The sequence below is a fragment of the Lepidochelys olivacea genome (assembly GCF_965140295.1).
Source record: "Lepidochelys olivacea isolate rLepOli2 genome assembly, chromosome: 3".
Classification (NCBI taxonomy): domain Eukaryota; kingdom Metazoa; phylum Chordata; order Testudines; family Cheloniidae; genus Lepidochelys; species Lepidochelys olivacea.
This window is the reverse complement of record NC_140413.1, coordinates 118,624,579-118,644,811: the sequence shown is the minus strand read 5'-3', so window position 1 is coordinate 118,644,811 and position 20,233 is coordinate 118,624,579. Positions and strand designations below refer to the sequence as shown.

Below are 20,233 nucleotides of genomic sequence, written 5' to 3'. Positions count from 1 at the left end.
TCTCAAGCAGGATGAGAGGTGGAGATGAAACAAAAAGGGTAATGAATCCTAGAAGAAAACAGGAGAATGCCTCCTGACAATGCAAGACTGTTTCCTAGTATACCCCAGAGTGTTTAGTCTAGCACAGTTTTAAATTACACAAGCAATACGATTTCCAATACTCCTATATGTCTGAGTACAACTTTATACCATGAGCAGCACTGAAGTATCTGACAGGTTTCAGAGTAGCAGTCGTGTTAGTCTGTATTCACAAAAAGAAAGGGAGTACTTGTGGCACCTTCGAGACTAACAAATTTATTTGAGCATAAGCTTTCATGAGCTACAGCTCACTTCATCAGATGCATCTGTTCCTGTATATACCTATACGTACACTGTACCTGCAGTGTCTAATACTAATATTGGATTGTCACAAAATGTTGTGCCATATCTTATATTCTATTTAGGAGACCAAGCCATAAATGAAATCAGCTGCACACATGTGTGAGTCCATAGACAAATGTTTCCTTCATGGTTCTGAACTAAGGTGCTGATTCAGCAAAGCAGTCAGTGCAATATACAGCAGCCCTTAGGCTGCTCTAAATTACTTCAAAAGTCATTTCAGATGGCCAAAAATTAGGGAAGCTTAAAGGTGGCTCCTTTCCACTCCCTTTCCTTCTCAACTATTCTGAGTCCAAACTCAGCACAGCACAGCCTTTAGTCCAGAATATGGAGCTGGGTGTCCTAAGCGATAATGTCAGGCTAAAATCTGAAACAGGAACTACAAAGGCTTGCCATGTTATGGTGTCATCCAATGGAGAAATAACAGAAGTTCTGATGTTTAGGGAAGTAGCTCGTAAACCAGGGAAGGGCAAACTTTTTGGCCTGAGGGCCGCATTGGGTTTTGGAAATTGTATGGAGGGCTGGTTAGGGGAGGCTGTGCCTCCCCAAATAGCCAGGCGTGGCCTGACCCCTGCCTCTTATTCCCCCCTCCTTCTCACCCTCTGACGGCCCCCTCTCGGGACTCCTGCCCCATCCAACCCCTCCATTCCCTGATGGCCCCCCGAGGACCGCTGCCCCATCCACCCCCCCGCTCCCTGTCCCCAACTGCCCCCAGGACCCCATCCAATCCCTCCTCTGATTCCTGACTGCCTCCCCCCATCCAACCATCCCTTCCTCCCTGTCCCCTGACCGCCCCCAGAACCCTCACCCCTGACTTCCCCCTGCCACCCCATCCAACCCCTCCTCTCATTCCTGACTGCCTCCCCCCGGACCCTTGCCCCATCCAACCACCCCTTCTCCCTGTCCCCTGACCGACCCCAGAACCCCCACCCCGACTTCCCCCCGCCACCCCATCCAACCCCTCCTCTCATTCCTGACTGCCCCCCTGGGACTCCTGCCTCTGACCGCCCCAACCCCTATCCAAACCCCTGCCCCTTGAACACCCCTCCCAAACTCCGCTGCCCTCTATCCAATCCCCCTGCTCCCTGCTCCCTGCCCCCTTACCACGCTGCCTGGAGCACGGGTGGCTGGCGGCGCTACACATGGAGCCAGCCATGCCACCGTGCAGCACAGAGCACCGGGTCAGGCTGGGCTCTGCAGCTGCACCGTCCCAGGAGCTCACAATCCCACCCCCCAGAGCATTGCGCCAGCGGTGCAGTGAGCTGAGCCTGCAGGGGAGGAGCCGGCGGCTAGCCTTCCAGGCCAGATGCTCTGCCACATTTCCTATAACAATTAGGCAACATGCATCATATAATGACACCATAAATTACAGCATAAAATCCCAATCAATTATTCGACAAAATAAATATGCATTCCTAACATCCAGATAAGTGGATATAATTTTTTAAAATGTCAAACAATATCAACGTAGGACTTTCCAGTCCCTGGCTTTAAATGGCTATTATTCCCACACAATGCTTACAGTACCTTGCAACACTAATGCATGCAAGCATCTACTCCACAGTCCCTGTGTAATGACAGCTCTCAGGACTGCGGAATCTAGTTAAGGGCCATATTTACAGCACAAAATAGGATTTGACAAAATACAGTATACATTGAATGGCATCTGTTGAGATTACAGCTTTGTCTTGCTGAAATTTGTCAAAAATCACACTTAACTCTGTGGCATTAAAAATAGCAGGTTTTGAAATAATTATTCTTTGCACTTAGCAAATCATGGTTTTATTTTAAGAACCTTTACAAGAAGATGAATTTCCAAAACACTTGAGTTTTATCTCCTTTGTTTCTGATGTCAGACAGTGTGACATCTGTGTCATAATGACTTTGACTTCAGGCGAAATACAGCTCAAGGTGTGTGTGGGCAGCTGTGATTGACATCCATGGGAGTGCAACCATTGATCAAGAATACTAGGTAGCCTATTGAAGGCTATAAGCAAAGCACAGTATTACTCTAAGAAAAAATATGTAAAAATTATATACATATTATAGAAAGATGCACTTGGACAATAATGTTGAATGCGTCATCTTCTGTAAGTGCCTGAAAGGGGTGTGGGATGTCACAGCATTATTTGGAGGCATTTTGCAGGACCATGAGCTTTGGAGAACTGAGCTTTCCCACCCTCTTCCTGACTAAATTCTTGTTGTATCTCATGCATTTCTTTTATTAAAATGCCAGGGCAGTTTTCATGAAAGCAAGGCTAGTCCTCAGATGTTGAAGCGCATGCCCCCTGCCTTAGGTGGCACTTCCAGCCTGTACGCCCTGACAGTTTTCAGACTTACTGCCCACTGTCATCCCTTGTGAAGTGGGGCGCTGCAGAACTTGGCTCCATGATGCACATGGGGCTGTGCACTCCCCGGAGGCAGATTCTTCATTCCTGGTGCAGCCATTTACACCTGATAGGAAGAATGAAATGCTACCCAATGGCAGGACTTTACACCCACGTTGCATGCACACTTTGCACAGCTGCGAAGGGCCACAGTAGATGCAAGGCAGTACAGAATGCAGATCTTTGCAGAACAGTTTCTGCAGCAAAAACAACGAGGAGTCCTTGTGGCACCTTAGAGGCTAACAAATTTATTTGGGCATAAGCTTTCATGGGCTATAACCCACTTCATCAGATGCAGGGAGTGAAAAATACCGTAAGCAGGTATAAATACATAGCGCATGAAGAGATGGGAGTTGCCTTACCAAGTGGGGGGGGGGTAAGTGCTAACGAGGCTGTGTACAACACTTCTACCACCACACCAGCTCTACCTGTACAAGCTAATGTAAAGGGCTCCGGGTCATGATCCTGTTGCTTTTCCCCTACTCTCCCCACCACCCCATAGAGATGTAGAAGACACCCCAGAGGTTGCTGTTATGCGAAGTCCTGAAGAGTCACACAATGGGCAGAAATTGCTTTCTCACCCCTGGGTTGGTTGCTCACACTCTGGTCCTATGCATTTTGCTTTAAGAAATGAGAATATAATTTTCCCTATATTTTGGCTGCCATGTTCTACATAAATAGGGAATATCTTTATCGACCTTTTAGAGGGATTTGTTCTGGGCAAAGATATAACGTGCCAGTGCTTAATATTGCCAGATTCTCCCATGAGCTTGGGCCCAAGCAGACATTAGCAGTGATGCTTATACCGTAACTTGGTTATGAGTCACGTCTGATTCTCAAAAACACAGAGTAAAATGTATTTGAGAAAAAAATACTCAGAGAACAACCTTTTTAACTGAACAAAGAATCCCCTTACTAGGGAGCTATGATTAACCTTTGGTATTTTCTTTGCTATTTGGCATTTATGCACATGGCAGTCTGAAGCTTTGCCATCCCCTGCAAAGTTAAAAACCTATGCAAAATTAATTGGAGAAAGAGCACATGACATTAATCAGAACTGGTTAAGCTCCAGCAAAATTTCATGGCTGCCCTCTGAAACACTGCGACTTGATAGTGTATGATACTGAATGAAAACCAGGGTTCCATGAGGTTAATTAGTGTTACCTTCTCTGTGTTGTTTATTTTACCATTTCTCATTTAAGCACCACGTGTACTCCAAAGTTTGCTCTGCCAGGCAGGCAGTTGGCATTTGTTTGAAAAAAAGTGATTAACAGGAATGTTTTTGAGTAGGCTTAGAAAATTCTTTAACGTAACCTCCCGATGAAATGTTCTCTCTCACTCTCTCTCTCTCACACACACACACAAAATACATGAGTGTGAAATCTAAGCAAAAATTTTATATATAAATACATATATAAAATATAGACTAGTCCATCACTTGGTATACAGTATGAGACACAGAGCATGATATGTACAGTATCTGACCTGTTACTGATGTATATTCACAGTTGTGTACTCTTATAAAGAATGCCTGCATCTATGTGGAGGTAATTAATTCTTTGAATTTATTATCTGAAGGTGAATCATGTTGATTATCATAATAAAAAACCAAAATGACACTTTACTATCATATCGACAGAACAGAAAGTGACTCACTTTAAACTTGAATCCTTGTCTGGTTAGTTGCCTGGTGTACCAGTAGCTTATTATTTTCCAGGGATGAGACCAGATTAGCATCACAGCTGGTCAACAGACGAAAAGCAGTGGGATTCCAAGAAAAGAACAGTAGGCCTAATGCCTTCTCTAGTGTCAGCTCTTGTGGGAGAAGAAAACCAGAGAAGCCCATAAAGTTTCCACTTGCTTTAAACAGACAGGGTAGACCTAGTTTTCATGATTTTTCTATTTAAAGTGCTTTTGATCTTCTTTCATCCTCCCTATGAATGGAAAATGCTTTCCACTCAAAGCCATAGAAATCTGCAGGTTGTAGTTTCTTAAGGGACATGTGACTGTCAAGACAAAACCTTTTAGGGTCCACCTTTCACTGGAAAAAAAATCATCTATAAACTCCCCAGGTGCTGTGCATGTATAGATAGTATATATGTTCTACTAAATCATTCATTTGGCTGAAAAAATGTCTGGAGTTTGGGAGTTATTGAAAGTAAGCTGGTTTTCACTGGAAACTACCATAATGAGCTTTTCACTGCAGATATACTGAGGTTACTGATAATAGGTGGCACTGGAGGTGGGGTAAGAGACAAAATAAAATGAAAATGTATATATCAGAACTCTTGTACTGCTATAGCTCTAGTTATTTTAGATGGTCAGTTATAATCCCCCAGTTTCAGGATTTTGTACCTTGGACTTTTTTTTTTTTTTAGTTTGAGGACAACAACAAAATAGAATTGTCTGTTCACTAACTAAAAAAAGTAGCTTAGTTTATGATAATATAATTACCTTTCCAAGGCCATTTGTTCATGGGGTGAAACAAATCCTTGCTGGTACTGCTAAAAAATCTCAGTCATGTCTGAAAACCATTAGCTGTGCAAGCACAATAACTTTTTCTAATACACGCTCCATGATACTTTGGATCAACTTGATTCACCTCAGTGATTGCAGAGGGGCCTAATACAAAGATTTTATAACCAGATTTTTAGCCCATTCTCAATCTATTTTATCCATCGATATGATACTTTATAACAATTCTTAATTAACACTAGGATATCATCTTTTGACACTATGGAGGGCCAAAACAAAGTACAGTAAGTGTGACTAAGTGCACTGTGCTCAGGCAAACAAATACAACTCTGAAGTATCCTCCAAATATCACAGTATGAATTGAAAAGGTGTTACCTGGAAGCATTGTTTTGTTTAGGATTGTTTCAGTTTGAGATTATGCTTTTTAATTAAAATATTACTAGTAAAAAGCAAAGTAGATTAAACAGAAACAAACCTCATATAAGCTCTCGGGTTCTGATCTGCAAACTAAGCATGTTCAGACTTACCTTTAGGGATGGAGCAGCATACCCAATAAGTAAAGGATGAAACACAGTGATGAGTATGAGCTTTTGTGAGCTACAGCAAGTGAGCTGTAGCTCATGAAAGCTCATGCTCAAATAAACTGGTTAGTCTCTAAGGTGCCACAAGTCCTCCTTTTCTTTTTGCGAATACAGACTAACACGGCTGTTACTCTGAAAACAGTGATGAGTATTTCGTATAGTAACCAGACAAATTGAGCTGAGCTAAAGTTAACTCTGAAGTTCCCAGTCTCAGAAATTTTAATCAGAACTCTAATGCCATTAGTAACAACATGGATTTGCTTTTCTCATAAAGAGTGTAAAGTAATGTTGGCAAGGTAAAGTTGTTCTAATTAAAACATGAGAAGTTTTAATACTAACTTTATTTAAAAAGAACTGCTGAGATATTTGCTCATCAAGTAGCATTCTGTGTGTTAATTAAATATCTAACACCCTTTTGTGACTACATCACATCAGCATTTGAAATGTACAAAAGTTTGCATCCAGTAAACTGTTATGCAAGACAATTAGGCCTGCATTCTCAAGGTGCTCAGCACCTGCAGTTCACACTGAGTTCACAGGAGTTTTGCTCAACACCTCTGAAAATCAGTGTCTTCGGGACCTGATCCAATTTGTACTGAAGTGAAAGGCAAAACTGAAAATCATTGCAATGATGCAGGGTCCAGGCCTTTAACGTATCATGCAAAATTTCAGATGGCATTCTTCAGATAGACAGACACCTAGACCGACATACTGATTTAGAAAAAGATGGCACCTCTCAGTGTATACATAATAATGAAGTGTATATAATAACTTCCCTGAATCCCTACTGTATTTTTATCCTATAGCCTTATTAAAAATATTGCCTCTCTCCTCCTTCCCTCTCTGCTTATTCTGATGCAGTCAGCCATTAACATATGCAATTTAAGGAGCAGAAGATTTCAGGCAGGGTTTTGCATACTTTTCTGTTTATGTAGTGTCACAATTTTCTTAAAATTTATTTCCCCTGCGGGGTCCAGGGTTGCAGCTTCTGCTTCTCCTGCAAATAAAGCTGCAGTCCCAGATTATTTGTTAGAAAGCTCAGAAAGGGAACCAAATGTTAATATTTTGGTTATTTCCAAGCTGTAGTGAACCGCTGGTAAAACAAGCACAATTCCCTGCTGTGATCTGAATCATCATTTGATAGATACTCTGCTTGCAACAGAGACACACAAAAATGCCATTACTTGGGTAAAACTGCAAATAATAATAAAAAAATCCCACCTTGAAACACAGACGACTGTAATAAAGCTATTTATTGAGCAGACACCTCTCTTGAAATCTATTATTCAATTACTAGATACAGTAAATTTGATGTAGCGTTCACTTATGCTTTCACTCCTACTAAGAGCAATGACCAAACCATTCATCTGAGAAAACATGTAGTCCCTAGTGCGTGTATAATTGGTCAGCTTCTAACCTTGTTACATAAATGTCCTTTTATGAAAACAGTTCCAGAACTTACTATAGAGAAAATCTGGTGCAAAGACCCATAAGTTTCTGCTGCCAAGTTTTGTGAGCTCAAACTAAATTCTTAGCTCTGGTTTTACTCCTCCTGAAGGCAGGCACTGTGGATTACCACCATCAACTTCTCTAAGGAAAAGGCTTTTCTGAGCAAGGTAAGTGCCTTTAGATCTCATACTATCACATCTTTACTCTGAGCTCAACAACTGCAACATACTCTGCAATGATTATCCTTTGAGTTGATGAATGAAAATTTGAGATACTATTGGTGCCCAGTTTTAAATTGGACTAAATACTGTACAGGAATGTAAACAGAATTCCTTGCGTACCTTCACTTTTAAAACACTTCCAACATCATGGAAAAATGCCAAGTACATTCAGATAACAGCATTATTTAAAAAAAAAAAAAAAAAAAAAAGAAGAAGCAGAGTGTAGTTGTAAATGGCAGCTCATGGTTTGAGAGAATATGGTTTTATGTAGAGCAAATCTCCCCTGAGACATACCTGCTAACAGAATGCCATGGTGCCAGTGAATTTTACCACTTAAACAAATACATCAGGTGCTGTAAGGAAATTAGCCAGATACCTAAAACACCCATGGGGTAGGGACTGCCCTGAAGGTCAAGGTGACTTTACCAATAATGTCGATGCTCTGTCAAGTGTATCAGCCACTAAATGGTGTGGATTACAAATGAGCTCTGAAATGGAAAAAGAAACAAGCAGCTTGCTAGATGTTTTGTTTATATAATTGTGCTTGTCCTTTATTTGAACTTTCTAGTTTGATAAAAACATTCTAAACTATGCTGCTCGTTAATAAATTCATGCTCAAAAGGGCACTCTATGTCTCATGCTAATCAAGTCACAAAAATATCCTGTTAGTAAATAGATCACTTATAAAATGTGACTAAGCAAAATGTTATAGGATATTATGCCATTAGTAGGGATGCTGAGCCAAAGAGTTACAAGATGAATAAACAATTGTTTAGTTAATTGACTGTGCTCTACCAATGAAATAAAAAGCTGTGACATCCTTCCCCACTTTCCCTCTATTTACTAACACTTTTGGGGCCCACTACAGTGGAGGCACTCAGCACCCCTGAGGAGATGCTCAACATCTGGCAGGAGTGGGCCCTTAATGCTACACTTTCCCCTCCCTATCGCAATACAGTACCCATGACCCTTAATTTTTAACCCAAACAATACGCCAAATATTGCCCTTTGATACATGCACACTGCTTCAAGGGAATAATTTAGCTCTTAATTATTGCAACTTCCCTCCACCACTTCTCAGTTTATTACTCCCAGTTGGTAGTTCAGCATTAACCATTTTGTAAGGCCCTGTTGCAGGGTGGCTGCCTGTCAACAAACCAATGACCATTTAATCCCTAACATACTATTGAATACTGTTGAATATTCCGAGGGCATGTAGGTAGTGCCCACCATCTGTCCTGCTGATCGACCATGTCTGTCCTTAGATGATGGCAAGACATGAGGTGCACTGGAGTGCCAAAAGTGCAGCGATTCAACCAAAGGACACTGTATAGTGGTTACAATGATGGGGATATTTTCAAAGGGTCACGCAACGTTTCAGCCCCATTATCCACATCTATGGGATTTTAATGCTTTGAGAATCAAGCAAGCTATGTCTTCAGCATCACCTTCACTAAGGTGCAATTATATGGAAAGAGGTATTGTTCCTCCATCTTTTTTCTGCATCAACACAAATGATGGCAATTAAAAAAATCTGTTTTCCTCAGTGGATCAGTGTTAAAAAGAACTCAAATTCATACAGCATGATTGAAAACAGTCTGCTAAACTCTAGGTTCATAAAATTCTTTATTCTTGATTAAAAAACAATGACGACTGCTTTAATTCCGTATTAGGAGGGTATTCTTTCCCAGACTTGCTAATTAAGCCTGGATTATTAGCTAGCCATATGCCAGCTAAATGATGTTATCAATTAATAGGTCTTTCAAAAAATGTGTTCATTTCAAAAATTAAATGCAAGTGTTATAGTAATATTTCCAGCTCCTCTCTAGGAGCTGGATATAGAAAAAAAATGAAAAACAAAACAAAAACCTTTAAATTACTTTTTCTTTTAGCAATCTGATAACCAGACAAGTTCTGTCCCCCACAAAAATCCACCATCAAAATCTACACATAAGATAATCAACCACCTTGGAAAAAGTTATTTTAAGATGAATAGAAATACGTTTGTTCCTTTTTGCTGTAAGTAATGTGCAGATTTCCTGTAGGGACAGATGTTTGCCATCTTTCATACCACTGGCAGAAAGCTCAGTAGCTAGAAATTGACATAAGAACTGCCATGTCATGCTGGGTCAGATCAGTGATTTACCTACTAACACTGTGTGTGTGTGTCTAACAGTGACTAGCGTTAGATGCTTCAGAGGAAGATGCAAGAAACCCCTGTAGTGGGCAATTATGGAATAATCTGCCTAACAGTGGAGTTTCTCCCGAAACAGCCCCCCACCTTCCCCCACTCAGTTTGTTATGGACTTGTAGCTTGAATCACAAGGATTTATACCCCTTCTAAAATACATACACATGCAATTTTATATTATATAGTACAGAGGAACCTGGGAACTTTCATGCTATGGTAGTTGTATAAATAAGCACAGTGGCAGTGAGAGACAACTCATAATGAGTAGGCATTCTGGTTAGGGAAACCCTGGGATTCCATAGCAATCACATGCTAGGTATGAAGGGCTTTTCTTTCCCAGCATGCTGTTCCTAGGGAACTCCAGAGCTTCCCTGGATAGTATGCTAAGAATTATGGGACATCTTTGTTCCTGTGCCCATTTGCTAAGCTGCTGTTAAAGAATGTGTTTCCCGTTTCCCACACCTTATTACATGAGGGTAGAGGGTGAATCCTGTTCCCTTGAACATACTTTTGGATTAGAGAAGGCAGTGATCCATTATGGAGAGGGCAAGGGCCGGCTGCATTTATAACATACACCTGAACCATTTGCAAACCTGGGCTGAAGTTTGCACATACGACATTAAACCGCACCCACCCTGATTTAGGGTAGGTTTCAGGTTCTGTAATATGAACTGTTCACAAATCCCTAGGTATTACTATTTCAAGCTTGACTCACTTGATCTACACATCTGTGCATAGGGTGTGAGGGGTTTGGTCTTTCATTTCTCAAGAACTTGATGGATAACGTGAACCATTATTTCTGATTGTTGACTTAAATATTTTCACTTTGCAGCAAACGTTTTAAAAATATCTTTGGATACGGTTACTTGTTCAAAGTTTAATTGACAAATGAAGAATTTTAAGTCTAGACATTTTAAACATCAATAACGATCACAATATTTGATATTAATTAACGTTTCATTTAAAATATCTTCAAGCATCACAAAATACTGAATTCTTTCTTCTAAACGTTCATACACACACACACATGCACAGAGAGCTTTGTTCTGTATTCAAGAAACTTTTCTTAGTCGCTGAATGAGAAACTATGGTAACCACTGAGATTTTAAACACTTTCTAGTTACACTCCTCCTTTACAAAGTATCTTAGCTTTGCCATTCATATTCTTTAGAGACAAAGAGGGTAACCCTTATCCTTTCCCATTAATGCACAGACTACAGTTAAAACACTAAAAAGAAGCACCTATGGTGACAGCAAAAATCTGAGTTAAAACTTCAAAATACTGATCCAAAACCCACTGAATTCAAGGGAATCAATGAAATCAAGCCCTATGCGAGGATCATGTGGTTTTCAACCAAGATAATCAGAAATTGATTGGAAGGAAATATCCTGCCTACCTGCAATATTTACAGGGTATGGATGTAGCCACATTCTGTTACTGATAACACCAGTTATCATCATGGAAGCCTCCTGGGGTTGCATTGGAGTGACTGAGAACAGATTCTGTCCCATGTGGGGGAAGAGAGAGGGGGTAAGCTCTTCAAGCTATTAATTTCTGATTCCAAAATTTTTAATAATCCTTTATCTTCCTTTTATACAGGTGCTGAGCTACTGATTTTCTTCTATGGTCAGCAGATTACTCCACCTTTTGAATGTTCTCTAAAAACAATATTGTGACAGCTGCATAAGTGGATGGGTAGCTTGATGGGGTACACATACTCTCCCTGCCATCATATGGCCTGCAAAAGGACCTATCATACTTGCAGTCCCTGCACATAGAGGAATTCAGGACTTGCTCACTTGGTGTACCTCAGAGGAGGTGGGATGGCTCAAGGAGGAGACACGGCCATATCAGGTATTTTCACACAGGTCTAAGAAGCACTTGGCCACTCATAGAGGAATTATGGCTCCCAGAGACTGGTTCCTTTCTTCAGCTCTCCATGTGGCTTTGCAACTGTTTATCTGATATTATGTCCTCATTATGGACAGCTCCTCATTTTGTCCCAAGTCACAATTCAGAGACACATACCAGGATGTGTCACTTGGTTGGAATGATTCTCCCTCTGGACTCAAGACACCACTGGTGCTTTGCCTGCATGCAGTGCACAACAACTGTGTTTCCATCTCCAGTATTCAATCGCTGTTAGGCTGGCCTTGCCAAGTACATCAAGAGCCAGGGAAATGACAAAATTGTACTTCCATGCTTCTGCCTTACAAGCCAAAAATGTGCAGAATGTTATTGCCACTAGAACTGAGTGACCTCTCATCCCTGAAGAATGAAGCATGAACCCAGTACTCTGTAGCTGGCAAAGAGAATTTAGTCCCCAGAATCTATCACAAACCTTGCAGACTCGTGTCCGATGCACTATATTGGTGCTGCTGTTGTGCTTCCTTTTTGTCCACGTGTAAACCTGGGGGATTTTTCCCAGAGTAGCAGAGGGGAAAGATACATTTCAATGTGGCTCTCATCAATTTCCCGCACATGCAAACATCAGAGATCGATTTGTTTTCTTCCTTTGAGTTGTCTGCACCAATTTCATTAATGAGAAACTCATAGTCAGTGTGTCTGGAGGTCAGTTACTACTTCAAGCCAGAAAAACCAGCATGATAGCACACAGAAGGAGTCACAAGTTCACACATTTGCTCACAAACACTTTTAAAATCATCTACTTTTCTTCTTGGCATGCTTGAACAACTGGAAAATGAACTATACATTGATCATGGTCATGGGTCTTATTAATTTTGGTTGAACTGCGTGATCAATGCGACACACAACGGACAGGAAATGTCTGGGATTTGCAGCAGATGATGATACACTTCTAGAAAGTCCTTTACTAATTAGCTCATGCATATTGGAGGCCAACTGTTAGGACCTTGTCTGGGTGTCAGACAACTGCAGTACTCCCTTGAACGTGTGGCGCAAAATCCTGGCTCCTCTGGAGTCAACAGCAAAACTCCCAGTGAGCTCAGTGGGGCCAGGATTTCACCCCTGGCTTACTAGAACTGCTAGCTGACCCCAAAAGTAGCAGGGAGGTGGCAGAGCCATGGCTCCAACTCCATTCTGCACCAGCCAGAAAAGCTGGTTGGGATCAGCACATGCTGTGCCATCTGGAACTGTAGTACAATAACTTTCAGAGTGCCCAGTAGGGCTGCGCACTGCTTTCGGTGCAGAGCTATGGCTTCAAGGCACAACTGAACCAAGCAAAACCGATGATGATAGACACACTGTTTCCGAACATCAGCTTGTCCTCTCGCAATACATCTTGATTCCATGCTGGCATGATGCCCACACTGCATTGAAGAAGAACAGATGATTTCAAGAGAACTATATCCACCACTGGTTCCCTCTCCCCTCCCCCCTTCCCCCCCGCCCCCGCAGTTAGAACAGAGTAAGGACATTAATTGCTGATTGCTTCACTAGTTCTGGGGTCTTATCAATTACTAAAGAAAATTGCTCACCACACAAAAGATCCGGAATGTCTTATTGACGGTGATCAAAAGCTTCAGACAGCTATTTCTCTTGCAATTAATGACATGCAGGGCACGCATGCACTGCCTGGGATATTGCAAAGCAGAGCTAAGAAGAAGCTGTACCCATGAAAACATTTACTGGAACGGCCTCAATGCATAGAAAGTGCGCCAGGATGTGGGGGCAACTAGTGGCTTCTTCCTTCTATTATTTCATTCCTCTGTTGAAGCCTGGGTCATCTCAGTTTGATTTTCTTTCCATTTGAATTAACGCCTATTGTTCATGTGTTCAGCATAATGGGATTTGCCAGCCAGGAATTTTACAATCTTTCCTGCACAAAACTGTCTCTTCCCACCTCGCTTGCCTTCTTCCCATTTTTACTTTAAGGTCAGTATTCTTCTGGGGACATTTTTGGGATGTCAAGGTAAGAGAGTATTTATTCTAATCCGTGAGCACTTCTGCTCTGGAAGCAAATCAGATGCCTGAATAATGTATGCACAGTGTCACACATCCACATGCTGGATGAAATCAAAGGGCATATCTGTACTGATCACATGTACGTATTATACATGACACGTTTCAAAAAAATTAACTTTCCTTCTCTGAATATTCTATTCAGCTTTTGCTGTAGGGAAAAATTGACTGTTTCTAACATTTACTGATTAAAAACAAATCCTTCCATAGCTTATTCACACAAATTCAATTAGTGGCTTCTGCCTGGTTTCTACTGGATAAGTGTCCTCATCAGCATAACTGGATGGCACCACTTTACAAGTGTTGGCAGCCACAGCAGAGATGTCATTGTTTATTATATCATAACTATCACCTGTACTTATGCATAGTAAGTGTCTTTATAGATAACATGCTCATACACGAATTGTTGGAAAACAGGTTAATAATGTATGCACCATTCCCAATAGCCATTTGCCTTCTCTTAGATGGCAAAATGACTCTCATGCTTTTGGCATTCATTACATGATTTTATTAATTTCCTGATGAGAATAGAAATCATGACTCACACTCCATTCGCCTGAAGCTCCCTCCAAAACAACATACTCCATTTTTTAAAACGTGTTTATGGAGGAACTGGATGGACCAGGAGATTGGCAACGGGATTCAGAAGTCTTGATCTAGGTTTGAATCTGGGCTAAATGGAGAGTGACAGAATTTTCACCAACTAACACCACTGTCTCTCTGAAAGAATTTGATGGTGTTAGTAAAGTTCTGAGTGAAGAAGTTTCAATACCATGTTTAGGCAGTCTCAGTAGAGAAATAAGGGATTCCATCTGCTTTGAAGAGTGTCCCTCCAACACATGGCTGGGCCAGGTGAACAACAAGGGCTACAAAATGTCCAACACCACATGGATGCACAGAAAAATATTATAAAATGCAAAGTGACTTTTTATTATAGGAATAGCTATACTGAACCAATGGAAAATTAAACAAACCTTTCAAGTGCTGACCCCAATGCAGGGTTTCCTTTTCTAATACAGGAAGTGATTATTTCAAATGTTTTCAGGCTTTCGTTGGTAGAACCTTTTAAACAAGTTTGTGTTGCTGCTTACTGTGCTTTACCTATTCTGTAATAAATTAAGGATTGAAGCCTCCAGGGCTATCCATCCAAACTTTGGCATTAGCACTAAATTCACTAGCAAAAGCCAGCCTTCTGACTTTTTAACGTGGTTTGGCCAAGCAATGGAAAGATGTATGAGAGGGTTGTGTGTGTCCGTGTCCACACCACCCTCTCTTTCCATGTGCATATCTGTTGAAGAAATGGGTTGTGAGGATCACCGTTAAAAGGTAACAGTTTGACACAGCTCAAATTCTGCCTTTTAACATATCCTACTAATTAGCTGGGAGCCATATTTATAAAGTTGTCAGAGGTTTAGGACGGTGTGAACTTTGTGCAAGGAATCATTTGCCTGATTGGTAAAGATGTTTACTGAGATTACATGTACAAATTGTTTATTTGCATGTGCAAATGGCCAGATGTATTAGTGGTCATTAGCATAGATATGCACAAAATTTACGCAGCCATTCCGGGTAACTGTACATGCAAATTAGATGGATAACTGCAGGCATACTCTGGATAGTTTTGGGACCAAAAAGAAAAAGAAAATCTTGTTTTTGCCAAAGTTAGGAGTATTGCAAATTGCATACTGAGCATACACAGCCGGTGTGCACTTCTAGTCTTCTGATATTCTGAAAATATAGCTGTTGGGTTCTTCCCATGTGGAAGCAGTAGGACAAACTTGGATTCTCAATGTATGGGGGCCAATAACTGTTGTTTCCTAAGCCATTTGGAAATGTGCAGGAGCTTGCCCACAGGCAGAGTTAATGAAAATATTAATTGCTCATGATCAATATGAAATTTGAAAGTTCTCTTATCTCTGGTAAATGACAAAAAAAAAAAAAAAAAAAAATTCAAACAGTCCAAAATGGGCATGCATTTTTTTCAAACCTTCCAAACATTTGCCTGCCCATAATTTAATATGTCTGAAATGGTTTCTTTCGAGTGGCCCACGAAATACATCCATTAGGTTCTGAATAAATAAATACAATTTCAGCACCAGACAGACCATTTTGCAAAAGCTAAGGCAGCATTTGTAGTGTTTTTTTCCCTAAAGAAAGTGCGAGCAGGACAACTGCTTTGATCACATTTCTGCATTAGACAATTCATTTTGATCTGCCCTTTGAAAAGGGACATCAAATTATTCATAATACTTGAGAACCTGAAACGCCATCATCATTGATTTGTATTCAGCTAGTCAGGGAGACAAAATATGATATTCTAAATATGCTCTATTTCATTTAACAGTTTTGGAAGAGGTTGGCATATGTTACTCTGAATTATTGCATTCATTCCACTATTACTATTATTACAACAAAGTATCAGCTATCTATTTTTTCTATAGATTTTGTAAATACAGGAAAATAACCATTCTTTTTATAAGAACTTTAATATACAGCTTTGAACACACTGAAGTTATTTCAAATGCACTGCATTATTAACTATTTTGTGAACTATTTTGCCAAGCTGGAAACATGCAACCAGTCTGAGGACAAAATAGGTCTTTAAGAAGAGTGACTAAAATCTACTGTAAACTAATATTTTTTATTATTATCTGGTAAATCTCTGGTCTGAAAACATCTCTCTCCTACTCTCACAGACACACATATCTAATATCAGCAAGAGAGAGAGAGAGAATATGTTTACATTAAGGTCTTTCCTTTTTTGTTCAAATTTAATTTGTTTCAAGAAGCATTTTTCTCTGATGATGCTCAAAAGAATTAGAGCAGCTGAAAATTAAATAAATAAATGTAATGCATTAAAAGAATCTACCAAAAATACACAGTAAAGATAGACAAGTTATCAATTGCATGGTTATATTTCCAGTTAATATAAACCATAGCTTACAGAAAACATTTTTCACAACTATGACCTATGAATAAAAATAAAAGTAATCGACATAAGGCACTGAACACATAATGCAGCTTATGTTACTTTAATGTATGAAGGACTTGATCTTTGGCAATTGTCAATATATCAGCATTTCAATGAACACCAGGAGCACAAGAAATTAGACCTCAAAGTGATTAAACACAAATAAATCTAATTGAATCAGCAATCGTGCTGCATCCCCAGATTTTTCAAAGTCTTCTATCTTCTGTCAACAATACGCCTACATATTGCAGAAACAACAATTGCCAACGTTACATACCACTGCCATATAAACAATATTTTAACACAGTTTGAAAATGTATTGACACAGAATGTGTTAAAAGTGTAACATTTATTGTTAAAAAAAAAAAGTGTGTGTGTGTGTGTGGGGCAGTTATTAGAAAGGGTATAAATTGGGCATCTCAGAGAAAGAAAAACTGCCAAAACTACAGAATTGCCAAGAACAGATGGATTTAAGTGTCTACTTATTTTATATAATTTCTTAGAGCTTATCAAGAAGTTTCATTTTCTGTAACTAAGTACTGTAACTCTTTATCTTCCTGTTATCTCATGAATTAACCTTTAGACTGACAGACAAGACATAAAACTATTTCAATTCATTCATTCATCTGTCTCCTGGACTAAACAATGAATGAAAGACTGTTACTGTCAATGTCGTACCCCTACGACAAAAGATGTTCTTGCCCCAAATTAGTATGCACCTCTGAAATTCATTTGGATGCTCTCTTCACTGCATTCTTCATCAAAGATTATCCTTATCCTTTAGGTTGTTACAGGAAAGAGGCTACATAATGAAAAATAAAATCCCCAAAAGTGCAAATATAAAATCTAATAAGTAAACATACAGATTTATATTAAGAGTTTAGCTCTGTTAAGATTGCTTTTTGTTTACTTACTTGTTTTAGGAAAAATTCAACCAAAGTTCAAAGGATTGTGCTTCCACAAAGCAAGTGATTACATCTACAGCTGTTGTCTGTTGGGAAATGAACCACACACACACACACACATCCCCCAATAAAACAATCCCCAAACTGCCTGTTGTTCCAAGATATGTTCAGAACCACCTACCACCATCAACGTCTTCTTCACAATGCTGTACTTGCATATGTAGCCTCCTCTCACCCCCACACTTCTGTAACATTACATAATACTGAAATATCCTTACAACTGTACTTCCATACAAATGCATCAAACTAGCATACATAGATATGTGAGGCAAAGAAAAAAACAAAACAAAAACAGATACTATACCTTCAGAGGCTGCATTATTTTCTTCTACTAGCTTTTATTAGGAGTGCCTATTGTTCATATGGTGAACAGTCCAACAATCAAAAATAGAAACCACTTCTTTTTGTTCCTAATCACCAAACATGCCCAATGAGGCTACTTTCTAACTTACTGTCTTTAAAAATCCTACATGTATTAGAAACATCGACAGGGTTGTACAAAGAGCTGTGACAGTAATAGGTACCCTCCAACTGAAAGAAGACAATCAATTAAAAACCATTTGCAGAGATTGTAGGGCTGTCAAAGACTCATTTACAGCTGTGGTTCATGAAATCAAACTGCATCTGATTGCCAAGCCATTTTTTCCACTGCATCTAGAAAGCCAGGACACCCTCCGTTAACTCTTAAAAATAACGTTTGCATTACTGTATTCCAATCAAAGAACCCAACTGCAATATAATCTGGGAAATAACTTAACACATTATGCACCAGTATAACTGGCAGAGAATTTAGGAAAGAGTCACCAGGGAGCAAACCTGGCTGATCCCTTCCAGTTCTTTTGGAACTAGCGGTGGCACATAGTTTAGATCACAGCAGCTTATCCCATCCAATAACTACTATAAATGAATATCTCTCCGTGTATCAGTATCCTGCTGAACTCTCTTTAATTTCCCATTTTCTGGCGCATTTGAAAAAGACATCAGGAATGATTTTGACAAACAAGTCTGTTCCTTTCCTGTTGGCAACTAAATGTTTCTTGCAAAGCAAAAGTACGAAAATGTCTTCCTTCAAGCAGTCTGTGATCTGATTTGCATGTCTCTCAGCACTATTCCGAAACCGTTGTTCTCCCTCCTCTCACACACACTCTCCTTTGGCAAGATTACAGTGGATGGGTATGCAAGGAGAAGTGGGAGAGGGGCACCAGGGGTACAAACAGCCTCCCCTGAGTAGAAGACTGCATTGGACTATTGGCGCCCAGGCCAAGAGCCTCTCCTAGACGGACATGAAGACTGGATTCAGACATCAGCATGCAATAAATTTTTACAAAGGACGTAGCAGTTGCTTTGATCTCCAAAGCACAATGCAACCCAATGCTCCTAGTAGGATAGTGCACCTCCACATTGCCCCAAGTGAGGCAACTATGTGTTTTAAGGGGCAAATCCAGACTCAGGTTTCATGAACTGTGAGGGCTCAAGACTTCTAAAAATCAGACCCCATGTAACCCTTTTGGCTGGGTAGCCAAAAAAATAAATTCTAAAAAAATGGAGGCACTTAGAACTAGCGGCTTAAGTAACTGTTGCTATGGTCACCTCAACCCAAAAAAGTTTTTGGAACAACAGCAGCACAAAGAATAAGAATGGCAACAGACATTCAGAGAACAGCTAACCAGCTTAGAAGGCATAGATGGTACAGTGACTAGCATGCTAAATTATCTTCTCTTGAGCCGTAGACTCAAACCCCACCTTTAGGTGACTTGCAAAGATGAATTTGGTGAACTCTGCCTTATTCCCATTTGTCCACATGGCAATATCATTAGAGACACAGCAGCTATGCCCCCTGGTATGTTACAGGTCAAGGCTGGCCTCAAGCTAATAATATTAGTCCTTCAGGGTCATAAGCAATAAATTCATTTACTAAGAAGAATAAATATATAAATAAGCTGGCATATAATCAACCCCCCTTTTCTGCAAGCTGCAGAGTGTCATCTTAAAATGATCCCAATTTGTTTATTATCGCTAGGTCTGGGATATGCTCTTACCCTGAAAGGTGGATCAGTCTTCTGCCTATGTGGTACTTGGTCCAAAGTGCCATCAGTACTGCTCCTCTTCAGACCAGCAGTGACATCAGGCACATTGCTAAAGTCTGCATTTGAAAGAAAAACCACCACAGTTTAGAGAGTTACCTATGATGAGAGGGAGAAGAATCAATTTGTTTTCATTTGTAAACGCTCTCTGCTGCTAGTCAGGTCATTTGGGGGGAGGGGGTAATACGTTAGCTTTCCCTATATATAACACAAGAGGAAAAAAGAAATGGACAAACTTCAGAGTGGAAGCTCTGCTTTTAAAAATGCAGCTGGATAAGAACGAACATCTGAAAAAACATACATATCTGATCTACAAAAATAAATCTCTTCGTTCTTGCTAACAGCATGCTTCCTAATGTAGCCTCATCAGTCTACAAGGCAGCAGTCTGTGCCAGTTGATGGGGATGACCAATCAAAATGATTAAATGTACAAAACCACTCTCTTTGGATGAACACTCTGTTCTAGGACATGACTTGGTTTTAAACTCCTTAATGGGCCAAAAAAGAGAATCTCATCTTAGAATAACTAACTTTTCTTGGCCGTTGGCTCCCTTAACATTTTAACCACTTGTGTTATGCTGAACATTT

At 40.1% G+C, this 20,233-nt stretch overlaps 1 protein-coding gene across 1 annotated transcript in view; it reads right to left on the bottom strand.

Moving 5' to 3' along the window:
* TIAM2 (TIAM Rac1 associated GEF 2) overlaps nt 1-20,233 on the bottom strand; it is a 217,984-nt gene that overhangs the window by 23,712 nt on the left and 174,039 nt on the right. Inside the window, exon 14 of the mRNA XM_084623938.1 lies at nt 19,601-19,704. Within this exon, the coding sequence (XP_084480064.1) occupies nt 19,601-19,704 (104 nt within the window). The remainder of the gene's footprint in view (nt 1-19,600; nt 19,705-20,233) is intronic.